Source organism: Lepisosteus platostomus, chromosome 2 (genome assembly GCF_059453375.1).
Source record: "Lepisosteus platostomus isolate fLepPlt1 chromosome 2, fLepPlt1.hap1, whole genome shotgun sequence".
NCBI lineage: Eukaryota > Metazoa > Chordata > Actinopteri > Semionotiformes > Lepisosteidae > Lepisosteus > Lepisosteus platostomus.
The window spans coordinates 72,311,803-72,329,293 of NC_142612.1; the positions used below are offsets into that span (position 1 = coordinate 72,311,803).

General features: G+C 40.0%; 1 protein-coding gene across 1 annotated transcript; it reads left to right on the forward strand.

The window, feature by feature from the left end:
* Positions 1 to 2,935: 2,935 nt before the first annotated feature.
* On the forward strand, positions 2,936 to 16,368 carry LOC148677036 (intestinal-type alkaline phosphatase-like). The gene is made up of 11 exons (XM_088616895.1): positions 2,936 to 3,094; positions 4,456 to 4,572; positions 7,504 to 7,619; positions 9,072 to 9,246; positions 9,988 to 10,160; positions 11,138 to 11,281; positions 11,806 to 11,875; positions 12,886 to 13,020; positions 13,572 to 13,763; positions 14,235 to 14,351; positions 15,388 to 16,368. The coding sequence occupies exons 1-11, from the start codon at positions 3,019 to 3,021 to the stop codon at positions 15,660 to 15,662; spliced, it is 1,590 nt and encodes a 529-aa protein (XP_088473021.1). The 5' UTR covers positions 2,936 to 3,018; the 3' UTR covers positions 15,663 to 16,368.
* Positions 16,369 to 17,491: the final 1,123 nt, after the last annotated feature.

Sequence of the window (17,491 nt, forward strand, 5' to 3'; positions counted from 1 at the left end):
CCTGGCCATATAGTGCATCTGCAGAGGACTTCCAGTTGCGTGCGGTTAATGAAAAGCCTAATAAAAGGGAAATTAAGCACGCTTTGCGGTTTTAGGGCTCACAGTGCGTCTACAGCACGAGCAGAGAATACAAGAAGAGAAACTGTAAAAAAACCCTGAAAGTGCATTGCAGCACATTTGTGGACTAATTTAACAAGGAAACGAGTGAAGAAATTTGCGTCATCTTTTCTGCCAAGCAAGAGATACTGCTGCTAGGACGTGGCTCTTTCTTGATTATTTAGGCTATGCCATCCCTGTACATTTGTACCTGGTGCTATTCTTTCAATTGGACTTTCTGTAAAATGAACACTCCTCCACATACAAGTCAACATTCTGAGAGAGAGTGACAAAGATATGTGCTCTTTGTCACATGTGGGGTGGTGCAGTGGCTCTGTGGCTAAGGATCAACGCCTGTGGCTGGAAGGTTGCCGGCTCAAATCCCACGGCTGGCAGAGGAATCCTACTCCGTTGGGCCCCTGAGCAAGGCCCTTAACCCCAACTGCTCCAGGGGTGCTGTATAAATGGCTGACGCTGCGCTTTGACCCCAAGCTTCTCTCCTTGTCTGTGTGTCTCATGGAGAGCAAGTTGGGGTATGCAAAAAGTCAAATTCTTAATGCAAGAGATTGTATATGGCCAGGAAAGTGATCTTATTTTATGTTTATGTTTTCCACTAAACTCTGACAGCTGACAATGGGCACCAGGCATGGAGACTGCTCTTTGAATGGTGATATCTTAAGCTGGATATAATCTCAGGGGCATATCCTTGTGAAGTTCAAGTGAGGAGAAAAAAGTAAATTTGTAAAATGGGGAAAAACATCAAAAGGCTGGGATAACAAAATCTCTAAACGTGCGGATTAAGAATAGCATTAACAGGTAGGCTCCTGTTTAATGGTGAACCACAATGGTCATGTTGCTCTATGTACTTAACACTTTGTCACAGCATTAACCTCAATGAAAGCTTCCTCAATTAAATGCAATGACCTACTATTTTTTTTCAGACCAGCACTATCAGAAAGCAAGCACAAAAGAAATTAAATTGAAGCTGAAAGGGGAATTAATCTCTCTGTTTTAATAGAAGGATGGTGCTTTGCTGAGCACATGAACAAGGTCAGATGGGAAGGGTGCCGCCTTTAAATCATCCCAAGCTGTCGTCTCCCGTCGCTGTCTTCCTACAGCGCCAAGCGGGTCAATCAAGGACAACATTTCTCCATACGTAAGACTAGAAATTGCATAACACACTTTTTCTTCTTAGATTTTTAATATATAATTGTTTGGTTACTCATGACAGTCTTGGGTTTTGATGCTGACACAGCTTCTGATGGTGCAGCAGTTACACAACTCAAATATCATCAGTGGTCATCACAAACTGCAATCAAAGCTAAACCGCTTTTGTGTTGATTTTCGGTTAAATGCCAAGCAAACCCTGGAATCTACTTATAAATACAGTACATACTGTACTGTTGTGTATCATCCCAAATTGTTTATTCCCTCTGCAATTTCATTTTAGAATAATGTAAAATGAGTGCCTTTAATTTCATTAAGGGTTGTAGATGTTTCTGAAATGGAGTATTGTTGGTGAGATTCTTTTGTGTCAGACACTGCAGCAGAACAAATTTACCTTAGAGGAGGATGATAAAGTTTGAATCGAATTTTACTTGTTCACAAACCTCTCATGTGTGATGAAGTTAAAAATCCCACCTGGAGTTACAAGAGTGAACTGTTATAATCAGCAGAATCAGCTGTTTATATGGCAGAATTAGCCAGGAGTTTTCCTGGAGGCTCTCCTACTCTGCTGTCAGTAGAATTGACACAGTAAGATACCGACAGAGATGACACCTAGTGGTTGCAGCAGCTTAGATAACAGTATTATACATTTCAGTGTATAATACTGTTATGTTATGTTATGTTATGTTATGTTATGTTATGTTATGTTATGTTATGTTATGTTATGTTATGTTATGTTATGTTATGAGTGATGCAGACAAAATGCAGGATAAGCAATTGGAGCCACCTATCATATGCTCATCTGGAATGCCTGGTTGACCTGAAGGAAGCTTTGGCTGCCAGGAGTCGCACCAAGGGCACTCCACTCAGGATTGCTTGGCATGAAGACTGGAAAAGTAGTTTTGAGGGCAGGTACTAATAACGTGCAGTATCTACAGTTAGAAAAAAAAGCACACTGAAAGTATAGTTCAAGTGGGATACTAAAAATGCTGAATTAGAGATAATGAATACGTTGGCACAACAGAGTTTTGTTTTGCCAAGCTCGTATACATTTTAAATGTTATATTCCATTTTTTTTCCACCTGCTGTAAGAGTATGATTTTCCCTCTACAAGATCTTGTACAGTATTGTGGTACAGTAGGTCCAATTCTGTGTGGGAACAGGTGATGTGAAAGGAGTAACGTTTTTCTGAAATTAAGGGTTAAACAAGAACTTTATAACTGCAAAAAGTTTACTTGTTGAATTGGGAGTCTTATATCTATGTGTGCCTTCTGAAGAAACTCCCTTTCTCTTTTAGACATAGATTTAAATTTTTACATACTGCTGGTGTTAGCTTACAAAATCCATTTAACTACAGCTGAAAACAAGACATTTTGTATTGCTCTTGCACATACAATATACCCTTAAGGATCCCACAGTGCTTTCATACAGTATATGAGGACGCCTACTTCATGTACAACTGTACGACTCCCACCTGGGTGAAGGGCAGTAGCCGATCTATACCAACACACAGTTCTTACAACTTTATCGCAGGAGTAATTCCCTTGTTGACAACGATCATACACTTATTTGGATTCACTTCCATTCATTTGGCCTGGGAAGATAAAATACCAAGAATTAATAAAGCAACCAACTTTGTACATTTATGATTCTAGTGATCTTTGATCTGTGTTATCAGTCTGTAAAGAATAACGCAAAGCAGAGTTATGAACCAAGCTCCTCTTCGAACAAGACCTTCAGCAGCACAGACACACCATGGCTCCACTCCACTTTATTCTGCTAGGGCTACAGATTTATCTTGCCATCAACCCTTCTTATTCGGTTATACCTGGTAAGTATGATATGATTCTGTACAGAATGTCAACTTTGTAGATTAAAACGTGTGACCATCTTAGAGGTTTGTTATCCATTCTAAATTGTTCTTCTGCTTTTGCTACTTTATACTTTCTTTTTCTATACTTTTGTCTTTTTTTTAAAATGCCAGCTGAAGTGGATATATGTGAAAGCTGACAAACACCATATTTCTGTAAAGAGTCTCCTCTGCATGTTTCCATTTGCCTAGAATTCTAGAACATAAGAATGAAAGGAATACTACAAGAGGAAGCCTTTCAAACTGATTTGTTAGTTGGTAACTAACCTCAGGTGCTCGTACACCCATCTTGAAAGGAACCTTCCAGACGTCCCAGACCGTAGCCTCCTGTTTTCAGTCTAGAACGTCCCAACCCTTAGTTGCTACTTGAGTCCCATGATTTTTGTTTAACTGCTGATCTCAAAATAAAACAAGGGGGTTGACCCAATATCTCTGAGGCTTTTGAACACTGGAATCAGGTTTCCTTGAAGTCGTCTCTTCTCAAGATTAAAAAAGTTAATTTCTTTTAGTCTGGGAATGTACAGTAGCTGTTTGGTCTCCTGTGGACTGTTTCCAGAACAGGCAGCGATATCTCTCTTGTAATGTAGTGACCAAACTTGTACATATTATAAGTGTTTAGATGTTTAACATGAGATCACCCAATTTGATTCTGCACCTAAAACTCTACAGTTTGTACTGACATTCTGCCTGCTTTATGCATTGTATAATGGAGACAAATTATGTATTACACAGACTCAAAAGATGGTTTTCATACTATAGGCAGCCTCCTAAGTGTCTCAGTATTGCCCATCTTAAATTTATGTGTTATGCTTTTCTGTCTGTGAACAATGCTCTTGTCTACATTGAATGTCACCTCCCAGTCTTGGGTTTTTTAAAGCAGTCCGAATCTGTTGCTACTCTTGCACTGTTTGTCACTCCTCCTGAGGTGGTATCCTCCATAAAAGTGGTTAATTTTATTATTCAGGTTTAACATAAAATACAATGGTAATACTGTAAGAGTTTCGAATCAATTTTTGTGGATAACAGTGTTTATTATAGGCAGCAGTGTATGTCACAAAACAGATCATTTCAAAGCAACAGCCAGAGGTTAAAATGCAGATGGTTTATAGTACTGTAGGAAGCTAAAAACACCTTGCAGATATTTATTTATGAAGTTGTTATTAAATAAATTCATGTATGCCACAGAGCATGGAAATTCCCTCTAGCAAAAGTTGAAATTAGGATATGTGCTGCTTAAATGCTTTTCTCTGTTGTACAACTGGCTAGGGTTGCTCCGAACATTTCCCACTCATGTCTGTCCTGTACTGTGTGCGATTCCCTAGTGGCTGAAGAAGACCCCCGATTCTGGAACAGGAAAGGACGGCAGGCTCTGGAAGAAGCTCTGGAACTGAAGCCCAATGCTGGCAAAGCCAAGAACCTCATCCTTTTCCTGGGGGATGGTGGGTAACCACACACAGCCCAGGAGACCTCCACAGAAAAGGATCATGGGGAGACAGTGTATCTAAAGTGAAGTTTCATACAAGGACCGTGAAGATTCTGCAGAAATAATCAATCTTGTTCAGCATATCTAATTAATTTTTTTAAAACAAATTAAGTGATCCTTCCAGGTCCAAGTGTGATCCCACAGTGTACTCCCCTCAAAAATGTGTACCTGTTCAGAGCTGCGTTAATTGAAAGTCACTTAAGACACAGTAATACTGTTAGAACATACAGCATATATTCTATATAGCATAAAATGCAAAAACATCAAAATAGAAAAGGGGGAAGTGTATCCTAACAAAATTCAGTGCAGAATGATAACAGAGAATATAGAATTTAGTAGTAATGTTAATAGTAGTAGCAATATAGAAATCTTTTAAACACTCTAGAATTAGCAGCACTTTGATACATATTAGTGAAAAGACACTGAAAGTTCCCCATTGTTATCTATGGTGTAGCATATAGTTGAAAAAACAATTAAACATTAAATTTAATTGTTTGGCTGTTGATTTGAGCTTTTATAAGCATCTTAGCTTTTGTAGCTTTACTGATTTTAGAGCTCTTTATTCTTAGCATCTTTTAAGCCTGACAAGTGACAAGGTAGATATTGCTTAAGAGCTGGCTTCGTATAACCACAAAACTGGATATCAACAGGATAAGAAAGAAAACAGGATAAGAAAGATACTATTGTTACAAAGAACGTGATACAATGTTAAAAGATAGAGACCAAGAAGAATGGGACTAGGATTAGAGCTCTTTGGGATGCCAGGTGTGACTAAAAAGTTGAGGAAGATCAATGTCCATTTTAAACAAACTGTTTTCTTATCAGTTAGATTAGATTGAAGTAGGGAGAAAAGGAACAAGTAATAGGTTTATTCCATGCTGAAAAGAGAAGAAAAGAAACACAACATTTCATCTGTGGAGCCTTCTTCAGGTGTGAGAGAGAGGAAAACCGGCTGTTGATTAAGCATGAGAGAACGAAAGCCGGGAGTGGAGAGGAGGCTGGAGCAGGAGAGAGGCAGAGTGGACACGCAGGTGATGTGAAGTCAAGAGAGGTGTGAAGTCAAAACCTGCAAATGAATAGAAAGGATTAGAAGGAAAAGTCTGTTTTGAGAGAAGGGGGAAGGTGTGGACCTAGTTTCAGGATAGATTTTTGGATGTCTTTCTGCAATAGGAGTTCTGAAACCCCTCTTTGAGAACACAGACGCAGAGATCAGTATGATCATGGGCGTTAGAGGGGAAATGGGAAACTATGGGCTTGGAGAGATCTTGACATGTTCCCTGAAATGATCTCCCAGTCTCCATCCTGTTTCACCAATGTAAATAACTAGGCATGTTCTGCAAGAGATGCAGTATCTAAGGTTGCTGGAAGTACACAATCCATAATTGTCCAGAGGGGCCTTGAATCTGTGTGGTTTTGGATAGATATTAACAGGTGATGCCTGGTGTGGATGATTGCTGAGGGAGGTCAAGGGAGCTGAGAACAAGAAGGCTATGCAGGTGAGGTGATTGGTGGTATGAGGTGATGCGGCAGTCAGAAAAAAGGGTCCCAGTGGAGGGGTCATCCTGTAAGATGGCGAAGTTGTCGTTAATGGTCCTGGGGATAGAAAAGGTGTTAAGGTGGTAGGGGAGCACCAATGGAATGTGGTTGCTAGGCCAGGAGATCCTAATTGGGTTTATGAAATCTGATATTTATGGCTTGGGAGAGGGCCCTGTCAATAACATGGGTGGGGTATCCTCTGTTGATGAAAAAAGAGTGTATTTTAAAGGTTTGGTTTGGAAGTCAATGTCGTCACTGCAAAGTTGTTGGAGCCTGAGGAAATGTGAAAAGGGGAGAGAATTTTTTGTATGCGTGCGGTGAAAGGAGCTGTACATGAGATAGCTGTGTGAATCTGTGGGTTTGTAATAGACAGAAGTTGAGAATTATGGTTGGTTAATGGACGGGTTTATGTCCAGAAACGGAATAGTAGTGGAAGATATGTCAACTAGTATATACTTCAGGGATGGATGTAAGTTGGTGGAGTGGTGCAGGAAATGCTCTAACTGGTCATATCGCCTGGAGAGGTCAGGGACAAAGCCGATGTAGGAAGCAAAGAAACATTCTTCTACCCAGCTGACAAAAATATTGATAAATTTGATAAGATTGCAACCACAATAAAGTATTTCCAGTAGTACCTTGACTTGAACTTTATTGCCATATGTAACCGGTGCTGGTACAATGGAATTCTTACTTATCAGTATTACTTATTACTTACTTATCAGATCTATTCAACAAGGTGAGAGTTTGTATGTTCTCCCAGTGTTCCTGGTTCTCTCCTGGTTCTCCCAATGTCTAAAGACACGCTGTCCAGATTAACTGGTGTCTCCAAATTTGCCCACTATATGCCTGTATGAGTGTGTGATCCTGCGATGGACTAGAATCCTGTCTAGGGTGCAGCCTCAGCCTCTGGCTCATCGGCAGTGGTACAAGAATGTACAAAAACATTAGATTCAACATTCATCAATAAATCTATAGTAATCCTATAAGATGTTTCAACACAATGCCCAGACTGATATGGTTCTTACAACTTATTTTCTGATAAATGATCTTATAAGTGAGCAGTAAGAGCCAATTTTACCTTGGTTAATGGTGTTTCTAAAGAGTGCTTGGGTGTACGTGTGCACAGCAATGGACTGGTGTCTTGTCCAGGGTATAGTCCTGCCTTGCAGAATAGATGGTGAAGAAGAAATGTACTCCCAAACCAGCTAGAGGGGCATGAATTGATAACAATGTCTTACGTGCCACTGCGTGTTTAAAGATGGCAACAATCGCCAGCACTTTCTGTGTGGTCAGGGTGCCTTCAGGGGCTTCACAGTGGTAACAGTGTGGTGTCTGTCTGGGCTGTCTCCAGGAATGGGGGTTTCCACAGTGACTGCCACCAGGATCCTGAAGGGACAGTTGGAGGGGAAGCTTGGCGAGGAGACCGTCCTGACCATGGAAACCTTTCCTTACCTGGCACTTTCAAAGGTCAGAGGGGTCCTCATGGCCCCCATGTCTGCTGGACTTCATTGCAGCTGGACTCTTGCTTGGTTAATTGAATCCTTAATTGGACTACTACTTTGATTGCCTCTACCTGTTTAATTGTCTGCTGCTCTCAAAAAGCTTCAGTTTTTAATAAGCTTTTCTGAATGTTTTCAGGATCATTAATTATTATTATTAAAAATTTATAATTTTATGAGGACAAAATTATTTAATTAGCAATGTTACATTTGGAGTTCAATTAAATAACTAAGAGCTCAGTTGGAATAAAAACCATCAGACAGTGGGGTCATAAAGACCTATACTGGGAGACCATATGAACCACCGTTACATCAATGTCTTCAACATTGTACCAATCCAACAATTTGCTTAGAAAAGAATTTGCAGTCACTGATCATCTCTATCTGTCCTGCTTGACTGAAGATGTTGACAAAATTTACAAGATGACATTCTAAAAACCCTGTCTTGTTAAATGCTGGAGGAGTATTAGATTTTTTAGTTTAGTGAACTTTTCTCATTATTTCTCATTATTTTCAGATTTTCTTTCAAATATGCCTCTTGCAGCTTGATAAGAAAAGTCAGAGAAATACATTTATGTCTCCCAAATGTTGGTGGGGATCTGTCTGTCTGAATCTGAAATCCAGAAACTTCATTCTTACGTAACACCTGATGCTAAAAATTCCTTTTTTTTAAAAAACAATAGTAAATATTTTTTTCTACACGCATACAAGTACAGGTAATCATTTGTTGGATTGAAGGGAGACTTAATTCCGGAAGTATGTCAGGTTAATTAAATGGAGCCAGTTTCCATGTAGATGTACAGGTCCAAGGATGTAGCTGCGTCAGCATGGGTACGCTATAAAGAAACAGGTAAAGATTTATTCTATGTTGAAGAGAAAAGAGACACAACCTTTTGGCTGTGGAGCCTTCTTTAGGTGACACCTTTTCAGCATGAAATAGATCTTTACCTGTTCCTTCCTGTATATGTGTCCATGTTCAGTGTGAACAGCCTCTCTTGCTAACTGTCACGCCCTCTGCAGCCAGAGGGCGCTCCTTCTCTGTCCTGTCCCTTGTTTCCGGTCTGCTGTCCTTCCTGTCCCTCTCTTTCCCTTGGGCTATATATTTCCGGGTCTTGCACTCTGTCCTCGCTCAGCATTGACGTTCGGATGTCCTGAGACCCGCCTAGCACCAGGTCGCCCCACGTCCGCTCCCTGAGGGCATAGGTTTCTATACGGCATTCCTGAACTCTTTGCACTAATGAGCCCGGGCCTTTTTCCCGTCTCGCCGCTACGCATATGGGTCTTTTTCCGCTCTCCTGCTCCCCACGGTTAGTCCCTTTGGACATCCGTGACACTAACTGCCTATGAAGAGGCAGCGGACATATGCTACTGTACTTTGCTCATGTGTGCAGACTTTGCTGCATGTTTCCCTCCTTCCTAGACCTATAACGTGGACCACCAGGCGCCCGACAGCGCAGGGACAGCCACGGCGTACCTCTGTGGCGTGAAGGCGAACTATGGCACTGTGGGCCTCAGTGCAGCAGCCAGGCGCTACCAGTGCAACACCACCAACGGCAATGAGGTCACCTCCATCCTGCACAGGGCCAGGAAGGCAGGTAAGGACCAGGCCAGTACAGCCTTAATAAATTAGAACTAGCCCTGGAAATAAAGCTACTAATGGAAACGTAGCTGGATGTTGTTAAGGGAGATAAAAGTGAAACAAATGTATTTCTCATTAATCATGTAGGGTCTTTCCTTTATGGATCATATAGAGGAACCAAAGCACAGGAAAACACCGGATACTTGCAAATATAAAATATATACTGTTCAAAAGGCAAAGAGATATTTGAGCAGCATGAGATTTTTTTATTTTTTTTTAATTCATTTTGATTCCTTTATATCCTTCTTAGTATAGACATTAAATATTAGAAAAATACTTCAGATGATTTTGTATGGGATTAGGGGAAATCCAGAAATTGTGTTTCTTCTCTCTGTGTAGTCCTGTAACCAGAAATGGTTGTTCTATATACCCCTTTGCTCATGGGCATCAACAAGGTAGACCAGTGTCTTTACATGTGGTGCCCAGGAGGACAATTTGGAGGAGCCATTCAGCCCAAATGCACAGGTGGAAACTCAAAGTAGCTCGAAGAGAACGTGTAAACTCCACATAGACAATTGCCTAAAGCAGGAAACAAACCCAGGACGCTGGAGCTCAGTGGCAGTAGCGCTCACCACCATGCCACCGTGCTGGTCCGAAATTTCTTGCTCGCTAGAATGGTTCCCGGATGTTGCTGTCACCAGAATCGTGAAAGTAGTTCATCTTCATGGCTGACATTCTCCTCTCTGATGCGGTTCAGGAAAATCAGTTGGCATTGTGACGACGACGCGGGTCCAGCATGCCTCCCCAGCTGCGTCTTATGCTCACAGTGTGGACAGGAACTGGTACAGTGATTCAGATTTGCCCCATGATGCACTCGCAGGAGGTTGCACAGACATCTCCTTCCAGCTCATCCACAACAGTGACATCAATGTAAGCCAGTCAAAAGTATATGCATATGCTGCAGTATAATGTTTAATGCACTATATTGTATTTGCTGTTTATTTATAGAATAACTTCACTGCACATCTCTCCATAACCTACAATAGCATATTAGAACATGCAAGCAAAATATTAAGTACTGGAACAGCCAGACTTAAGATGCAAACAGATCACAACCAGGGTTAAATGCAATTAATCCTAAAATAAGATAAGATCACTTTATTGGCCATATACAATTTATTGTATTAGGAATTTGTCTTTTCCTGCTTAAAGTGTTGTGTGGGCCAGTGTGTTTAGTGCCTCATTTGTCTTTAAGTAGACAAACTGCTCCTTCAAGACTAAGGTGGGAGAGAAGCAGAGAGAACTGTCTTCTGCAGCATTTGGACTGGGTGATACGCTAAATAATTTTTACACCCATCATTAGTTAGATGGATGTTTAAATTTTGAGGAAGGATTTAAAAAAAATCAATGACCTATTCATTACTTAGAATTAGTCAGCTTTGCAATGAAAATCTTTTTGTTATTTTTTTTACTATAAAGTGAAACAATCCATCCATTTTCTATCGCTTTAATTCAGTAGGGGTTACCGGCAAGCAACAGGCGCAAGACTCCACCCACCCTGGGCAGGACACCAGTCCATCACAGGGAACACACAGATACAAACACACACACTCACACCTGGGCCAATAACCAAGTAACTTATCAGTATGTCCTTGGACTGTGGGAGGAAATGGGATCACCTGGAGGAAACCCCTGCGATCACAGGGAAAACAAACTCCACACAGGTAGCACCCCAGGAAATTAACCCAGGCCCCAAGCACACCTCGAAATAATCCATCTTAACACAATGACATGCTTTTACAGATACAGCTTAGTGACAATCAAAGTTGTCATTTCAGCACACATGTCCAAATCCCGAGATATTGGAATCCTACAGTATTAGACTATGTGTTGTGTTTCTGTGTAAGGTAATCCTCGGAGGAGGAAGACAGTACATGACCCCCAACGGAACAAAAGATCCCGAGTACAGCTCCGCATCGGCAAGAGGAAAAAGACAGGACGGGATCAATCTCATTGACAAGTGGGTGAAGACCAAGACCAGTGGAAACAAGGTGGAGAAGAGGCACTGTCCTCTGGCTATGTTTGTTTTAAATTGCTCGTCTGCTGTTAATTGGGTAATTGAAACCCTCCCATGACTGTCACCCATTACTGCTTTAAGAGTAAAATGGATCTGTTATCAAGTCTCAGTATCCAACAGTAAACATGCAACTAAAGCAGCACAGAAATCATCTTTTTTTCAGGTCTCCAGTTCAGAGCTAATCATCTTTATATTTATTATTTCATATTCAACGCTTCTACATTAGGGTGGGATATTAATTCTCTTTCAACCAATTCCACTGGCTTACCTTTTTGTGGCTTAACTCACAGCAATTTTAACGAAAGAGAGTCATACTTGAAATTGTATCAGCAACAGTACTATGCCTGATAATGACCATCAACATTTTTAACTACAGCAGGATATTTTTATGTTTTCTACCTTCTAAGGCTTTTCATTGTGCACCATATGTTCAAAAACACAAAATTATTCCGGGTTATAGTTACATTCAAATTTATCTCTCTTTCACGATTGTTTCAGAAAGCAGTGTACGTCTGGAACAAAACTGAATTTGATGCTGTGAATGAGAATGACACAGAGTACCTGATGGGTAAGATATCAGGAACCTAAATCTGAGAACATTAAAAATAGTGTCCATCTATCCTAAGGGTCTTCTTAGGCACGTCAACACTGATGGAACATTCTAACTCAAAAGAAAAGACTTGAAGTCATCCATTTGTTTTCATTTATTTTTTTCCCTAACGCCTTTTTAAACCACGATTCATCACTCATGGTCAGATGAAGTAGGTGAACAAAGGAACATGACACTTGCCCTCTTGCTGTGCGGGGGGCCTAAAACTGGCCAAGGAGTGACCCATTTTTCTGAGAGTGAGAGAGCAGGTTGCTCTCCGTCTCTTCACCAGTTCTGACAGAAGTCTGCCTTTGTTGTCTGTATACCCTGTATACCCTGGGGCAGGGACTTTTTCATGAATGTTAACAATGTGGAGATGTTTGGAATTGGGTTATCTATCAGGCACTGCATCTCCACCAATTTTTAATTAAAGCCTAAAGTCAGTATAAGATACTTGGGGATACAGCGTGGTATGTTAAGGTGTACTACAGTACATGTTTCCAGAGTGAGTTTTTGTGTTATTTTAGCACAACGTCACTCCTTTCCAGATGTACCTCCTGCCCCTTGCCATTTGAAAGTGGCTAAGCTTTTCACATTATTTTCTTTGTTTGTTTTTTTGCATAAGTCAAAAAAATAGTACAACTGATATTCTGAGGCACAGACCTTTTCTCTCAGATCAGATTTCAGATGTTTTGTGCAGTTAGCAATAGAAATTAATATCTGAAGGCTTTCTGTCGTGACAACATACACCAGGAACAGTTTCCCCAAAAGCTAATTAACCTACCACTATGTTTTTGGATTGTTGGAACAAAAAACAAAGATATAGAGGAAACCCCCACAAACACAGGAAGAACAAACGCCACACAGATAGCACCCCAGGTCCAGAACTGAACCGAGGACCCCAGCACCGCAAGGCAGCAGTACTAACCACTGCACAACTGTTCAGTATATATAAATATCTTAGTGTTGCCTCTCTTCTGTCTTGCAAGGCCTTTTTGAGCCAAAGGACACCAGGTATGAGCTGGACCGCAACAAGACACAGGACCCTTCACTCACTGAGATGACAGAGAAAGCCATCAAAATTCTCAGAAAGAACCCCAAAGGTTTCTTTCTCTTCGTGGAAGATAAGTACAAAAAAGCATTAATGCAGCACAATCCAGAGGTTGTAAGAGATGAAAACAACCTTCCAAAAAATGTAACATCAATGAAAAGGGAGACAAAATGCACACTGAATAGTCCAATAATTAATGCTATTTTACGAATATATACCTTTTCACTTGAGTAAAATAGTTTCTGTCAGCAGTAGCTCATCAGGAGGAATCTATTTTTAATGGGGATTTTCTAATATTCCTTCTTTCGAACACATTTTATACCTTCAAGTGGCACAGAAAGGCCCATAAACCTGTCAATAAAGCTGTCACTATAACATTAAATACTTTTACTTGTCAGGATCCCCATATGATTTAATATTTTTCAGTCGTTTTACGGTTGAACTCTTGCCTTAAAGTACCAACACGATCAGTTTCAGATGATGTGCGGCTTGTATCTGTTTGGGAAATCGGATTTCGTCTCCTGCTGTTTCTGTGAAAAACAGGAATCACGGCTTTAGACAGCGCCTGTAAACTGCTGGTTCTTGAAAATGGTTGTGTATTATAATCCTGCATTTTAATTTCAAGGGGGAGAATCGACCACGGACATCACGACAGCAGAGCCAGATATGCCCTGACAGAGGCAGTGGAGTTTGACCGAGCGATCGAGAGGGCAGCGGAGCTGACCAGCAAACTGGACACTCTGACAGTGGTCACAGCTGACCACTCCCATGTCTTCACCATTGGGGGGAAGGCGGAACGGGGAAACTCCATCTTTGGTGTGCAAAAGTGAAGAATGCATTTGCCTTTAGTTATTCCAGAATCTTGCAGACGAGTGAATCTTTTTTCATGAACAAATTTTTATCTTCCAAAACACAAGCAGATGAAGGATGCTATATAGACAAATTCTGTGTTGCATTCATTCTCAGATTTTTTTTCCTTTTGAATACAGAACAGCTCATTTCTTTAATTAGAAAGACTATTAGTATACAAAAGAAGGAATGTTCTTTATACAGCACATACAAGGCTGGGGCCTAACAAAATTATGTTGGTGGTCTCATGCCTACATGAGCCAGACCAATGAAATTATCTGTTTTAAATTATTTGTTAGCACCAAACATAGAGGCTTGTTAATAACCACATTGTTTTGTCCAGTTTTTTTAAAAAAACTTTTTGTCTTGCAGAGGTTCTCTCACTGTGATGTACTATGCTATTTACTGACCCCTTGTGTTATTCCATAATTTTCTCAGGGCTGGCGCCTTCAAATGCTGATGACAACAAACCCTACACTACTATACTGTATGGGAATGGCCCAGGATACATAATGGAAAATGGAACCCGTCCAGCTCCAAATATTACTAATATACGTACGTGCCGAGAGTATTTTAGCACTGTACCTTCAAGCCATTATAAACTATCATAATAAATAAACTTAAATGTAATATTAGTATATAACAAGATTAGCTACTAGCTGTTTAACCAGGGATTGAAGCAACATTTGACATTAATGCTACAATCATGTTGTGAATTTTTATGAAGATCCTGAAGTGCCTTCTTGAGATGGTTTTGGCTGCTGCAAAGAGGTTAAATTGAATTTAGCTATTTTATTCTTCCAGATACCCCAGGGCCAGTGAGGTTTCTTTAGTACTCATTAGGACAATAGAAAGCTTGTGCTTAGTTTAACTATAACGATCTTTATTTTACTGCTTTTGCATAGTTGTGGGAGTCACTTCTATCTAGCTGGGCCCTTTTGAGCATGCCACATTTTAATATCCCAGGCCCAATCTGGCTAGAGATAGTCTGTCCCTACCCTGTAACTACCAATACATGTGCAGTACTGTTTTCGTAGTGCTGATTCCTAACCAAAAAAATCAATGAGCTCTACTTACTGTAAGAGAACATGAAACCTGTGCTGTGTTGCTGGGATTTTAGAGAATGTTGTAGCTCCATCTCGTGGCTGATCACAATTATAACATAAGGCTCGGTCTTGCGAAATTTTGTATTCAAGAAATGTTTGCCAACAAGACAGCCTCTTCATTAATGTACTAATTGATAAGATCCAACAACTAAGAAATAATAGGAATCCTTTAACCAAGAAGAGCAGAAATGTTTAAGAGCTACACAATAACATACAAACCACAGCTTTCCAACAGAATTTGGTTGTCTCCTATTCTGTAGCAGGTGAAGACTTAATAAATAACATTTCCATTGCAATACACAGGCTGTTATATACTGTATCATGGAGAAATCCTTTCTGAATAATGGCCTTGATAGTTTGATTAAGAAGATGAAATAGAGGCCACATACTATGAAAAACCAGGTAGTACATCTAGAATGTCAATAAGACTTGGTTCTACACAGATCCTGTGGAATTGAAACTCCCATTTTGTTTTCTTTCTTTAGAAAATAAAGCCTACAGGCAGCAGAGTGCTGTATTGCTTGATTCAGAGACTCATGGAGCAGAAGATGTCGCCATTTTTGCCAAAGGGCCTATGGCTCACCTGTTCCACGGGGTGCAGGAGCAAAGCTACATCGCACATGTCATGGCCTTTGCGGCCTGCATAGAGCCATATGAGGCCTGCAGCATGGAAGATCCTCCCAACGGATCTGGGGCTCCCAAGACCAGCCTTCTCGTCCTGGGACTCTTACCAATGGCCAATGTGCTCAGCAGTGTCTGAAACACCAATTCCTTTACCTTGCAGTTTCTAAATCACACACTGTTTTTATTGTAAGAGAAAGGTAAATAATCTCCTTTGCATTTAGAATTTCAGCCCTGTAACGGTGAATCATATTTGAAACATTGAGGAATAGTCATTCCCCTTCAAATGCATGTGTTACCCTCTCACAAACCCTGCAGAAAAACTTATAAATGTAAAAATGTAAAAATCATGGCAGGCCTTCAGAAAAAGAAAAAAAGATACAATAAGGTTCATTTTAAAATTCAAATAACATTCATTTTTAAAACTACAAAGAAGCTGTACAAACTAGCTGAGTTTAATTGAGAAAATAAATATCAGAATTCTTCAGGATATGTTAAATATACTAAATGTATATAATACATGCTTTTCTACTGTAAAATGTGTGCAATGATGTAGTGTATTTAAAATGTAAATGTCAGACAGGCCGGTAAAGGGGTAGAAATATGCTCTGTACTGAATCTAAAGATACAGTCATACTGAGAATTCAGGCCTCACATTATTCCATTGCTTCAGAGATCTTTTTAAGTTACAGATTAGCTGTTGTGATTAACAGCGCTATATGCTTCCTGGTTTTTCCTGCCATCTGTAAAATTTAAAAGGCCCCAAACATTCCTTACTTATAGATGTATTACTTAGTAGGCATGCCGTGGATCTGAATTATTAATAAATTATTATTCATAAACAATTGTTTATTGCTGTGATATGTTTTTCCATGATTTTTACAAAAAGTGTGATTATAAAAACGATGTGATTTGTGATCTGTAATTGAACAGTATTTATAACGCATCAAATATTTTTGACAGTGTTCAGATTCACCCCAAAAACTGTTAGGCCAGATGACAAGCCTGCGCAGTTATAGACATGGAAATTCTCATGAGAATACTCTAGTCCCATGATTTAGTCTTGGAAAGTAAACCGAAATTCTTGATATTTGAAAAATGGACCCTAGAGAGTTGGCAACAATTCAGTATCATATTCTTCTCCAGTGCTGGTGTGATAGAACACTTCGCCACTTTACACCCCACTCAGGACAGGACATCTAGATGCCTGGATCAAGAAATGCCATAGTGTTGTTACTGGTGAAATTGCTAACTTGAAACATAATGTGATTCAAGCACAGGACTCAGTGTTTTAATAATCACTGATGTCAATCTCAACGCATTATTAATGCAAAAATGAAGATGTTTAATTTTGATATGCCACAGCAGTTTTATAAAATGAAAATACCTAAACTAAAGATGACATTTTAGCTGATAGTTTATTTCAGTATAATCATGGCGTGGGTGTCCGTGCGAGTCTGTAAGCCTGTCCATTGCCATAGCAACGTCATCTTTGAAATGATGTGAACAGGACAAACTAGGACAGGAAGAAGAGTTTCGGGCAATTTAACTGGCACAGAATAACATACTGTACATTCATGTTTGTATTTTTTAAAAGGCATATCAAATAAAGACCTTAACAAAAGCCACTTGTTGATGATTTTACGACTGGAACGAGAATATGTATCCCCATGGTCAACGGTGGTGTATTGTAAATGATTGAAAATGGGGAAACAAATTAAAAATGAAGACAAGGCAGACTCTGTAGACTGAAGTAATGAAGACAAGGAACATGACTGTTAGTGGACACATACTTAGATGTCCTTGGTAGGTTAAATACTTGTCCTTTCCACTCTGTTAGTTCATATTAGATTTTTGGTTCATGGCTGCTTTGATCATAATCCTCTAGACTGAACTGATGTCTGGCAATTATTCTCTGGCATGCAGAGGGCCCTCACTCTCTACAGCATAGAAAACTGAATTCTCATT

Excerpts from the sequence above, each read along its gene's own strand:
- LOC148677036 (XM_088616895.1), top strand. The coding sequence starts at position 3,019 with ATGGCTCCACTCCACTTTATTCTGCTAGGGCTACAGATTTATCTTGCC. Across the intron at positions 7,620-9,071 it reads CTTACCTGGCACTTTCAAAG|ACCTATAACGTGGACCACCA; the intron begins GTCAGAGGGGTC and ends CCTCCTTCCTAG. Across the intron at positions 14,352-15,387 it reads TCCAAATATTACTAATATAC|AAAATAAAGCCTACAGGCAG; the intron begins GTACGTGCCGAG and ends TTCTTTCTTTAG.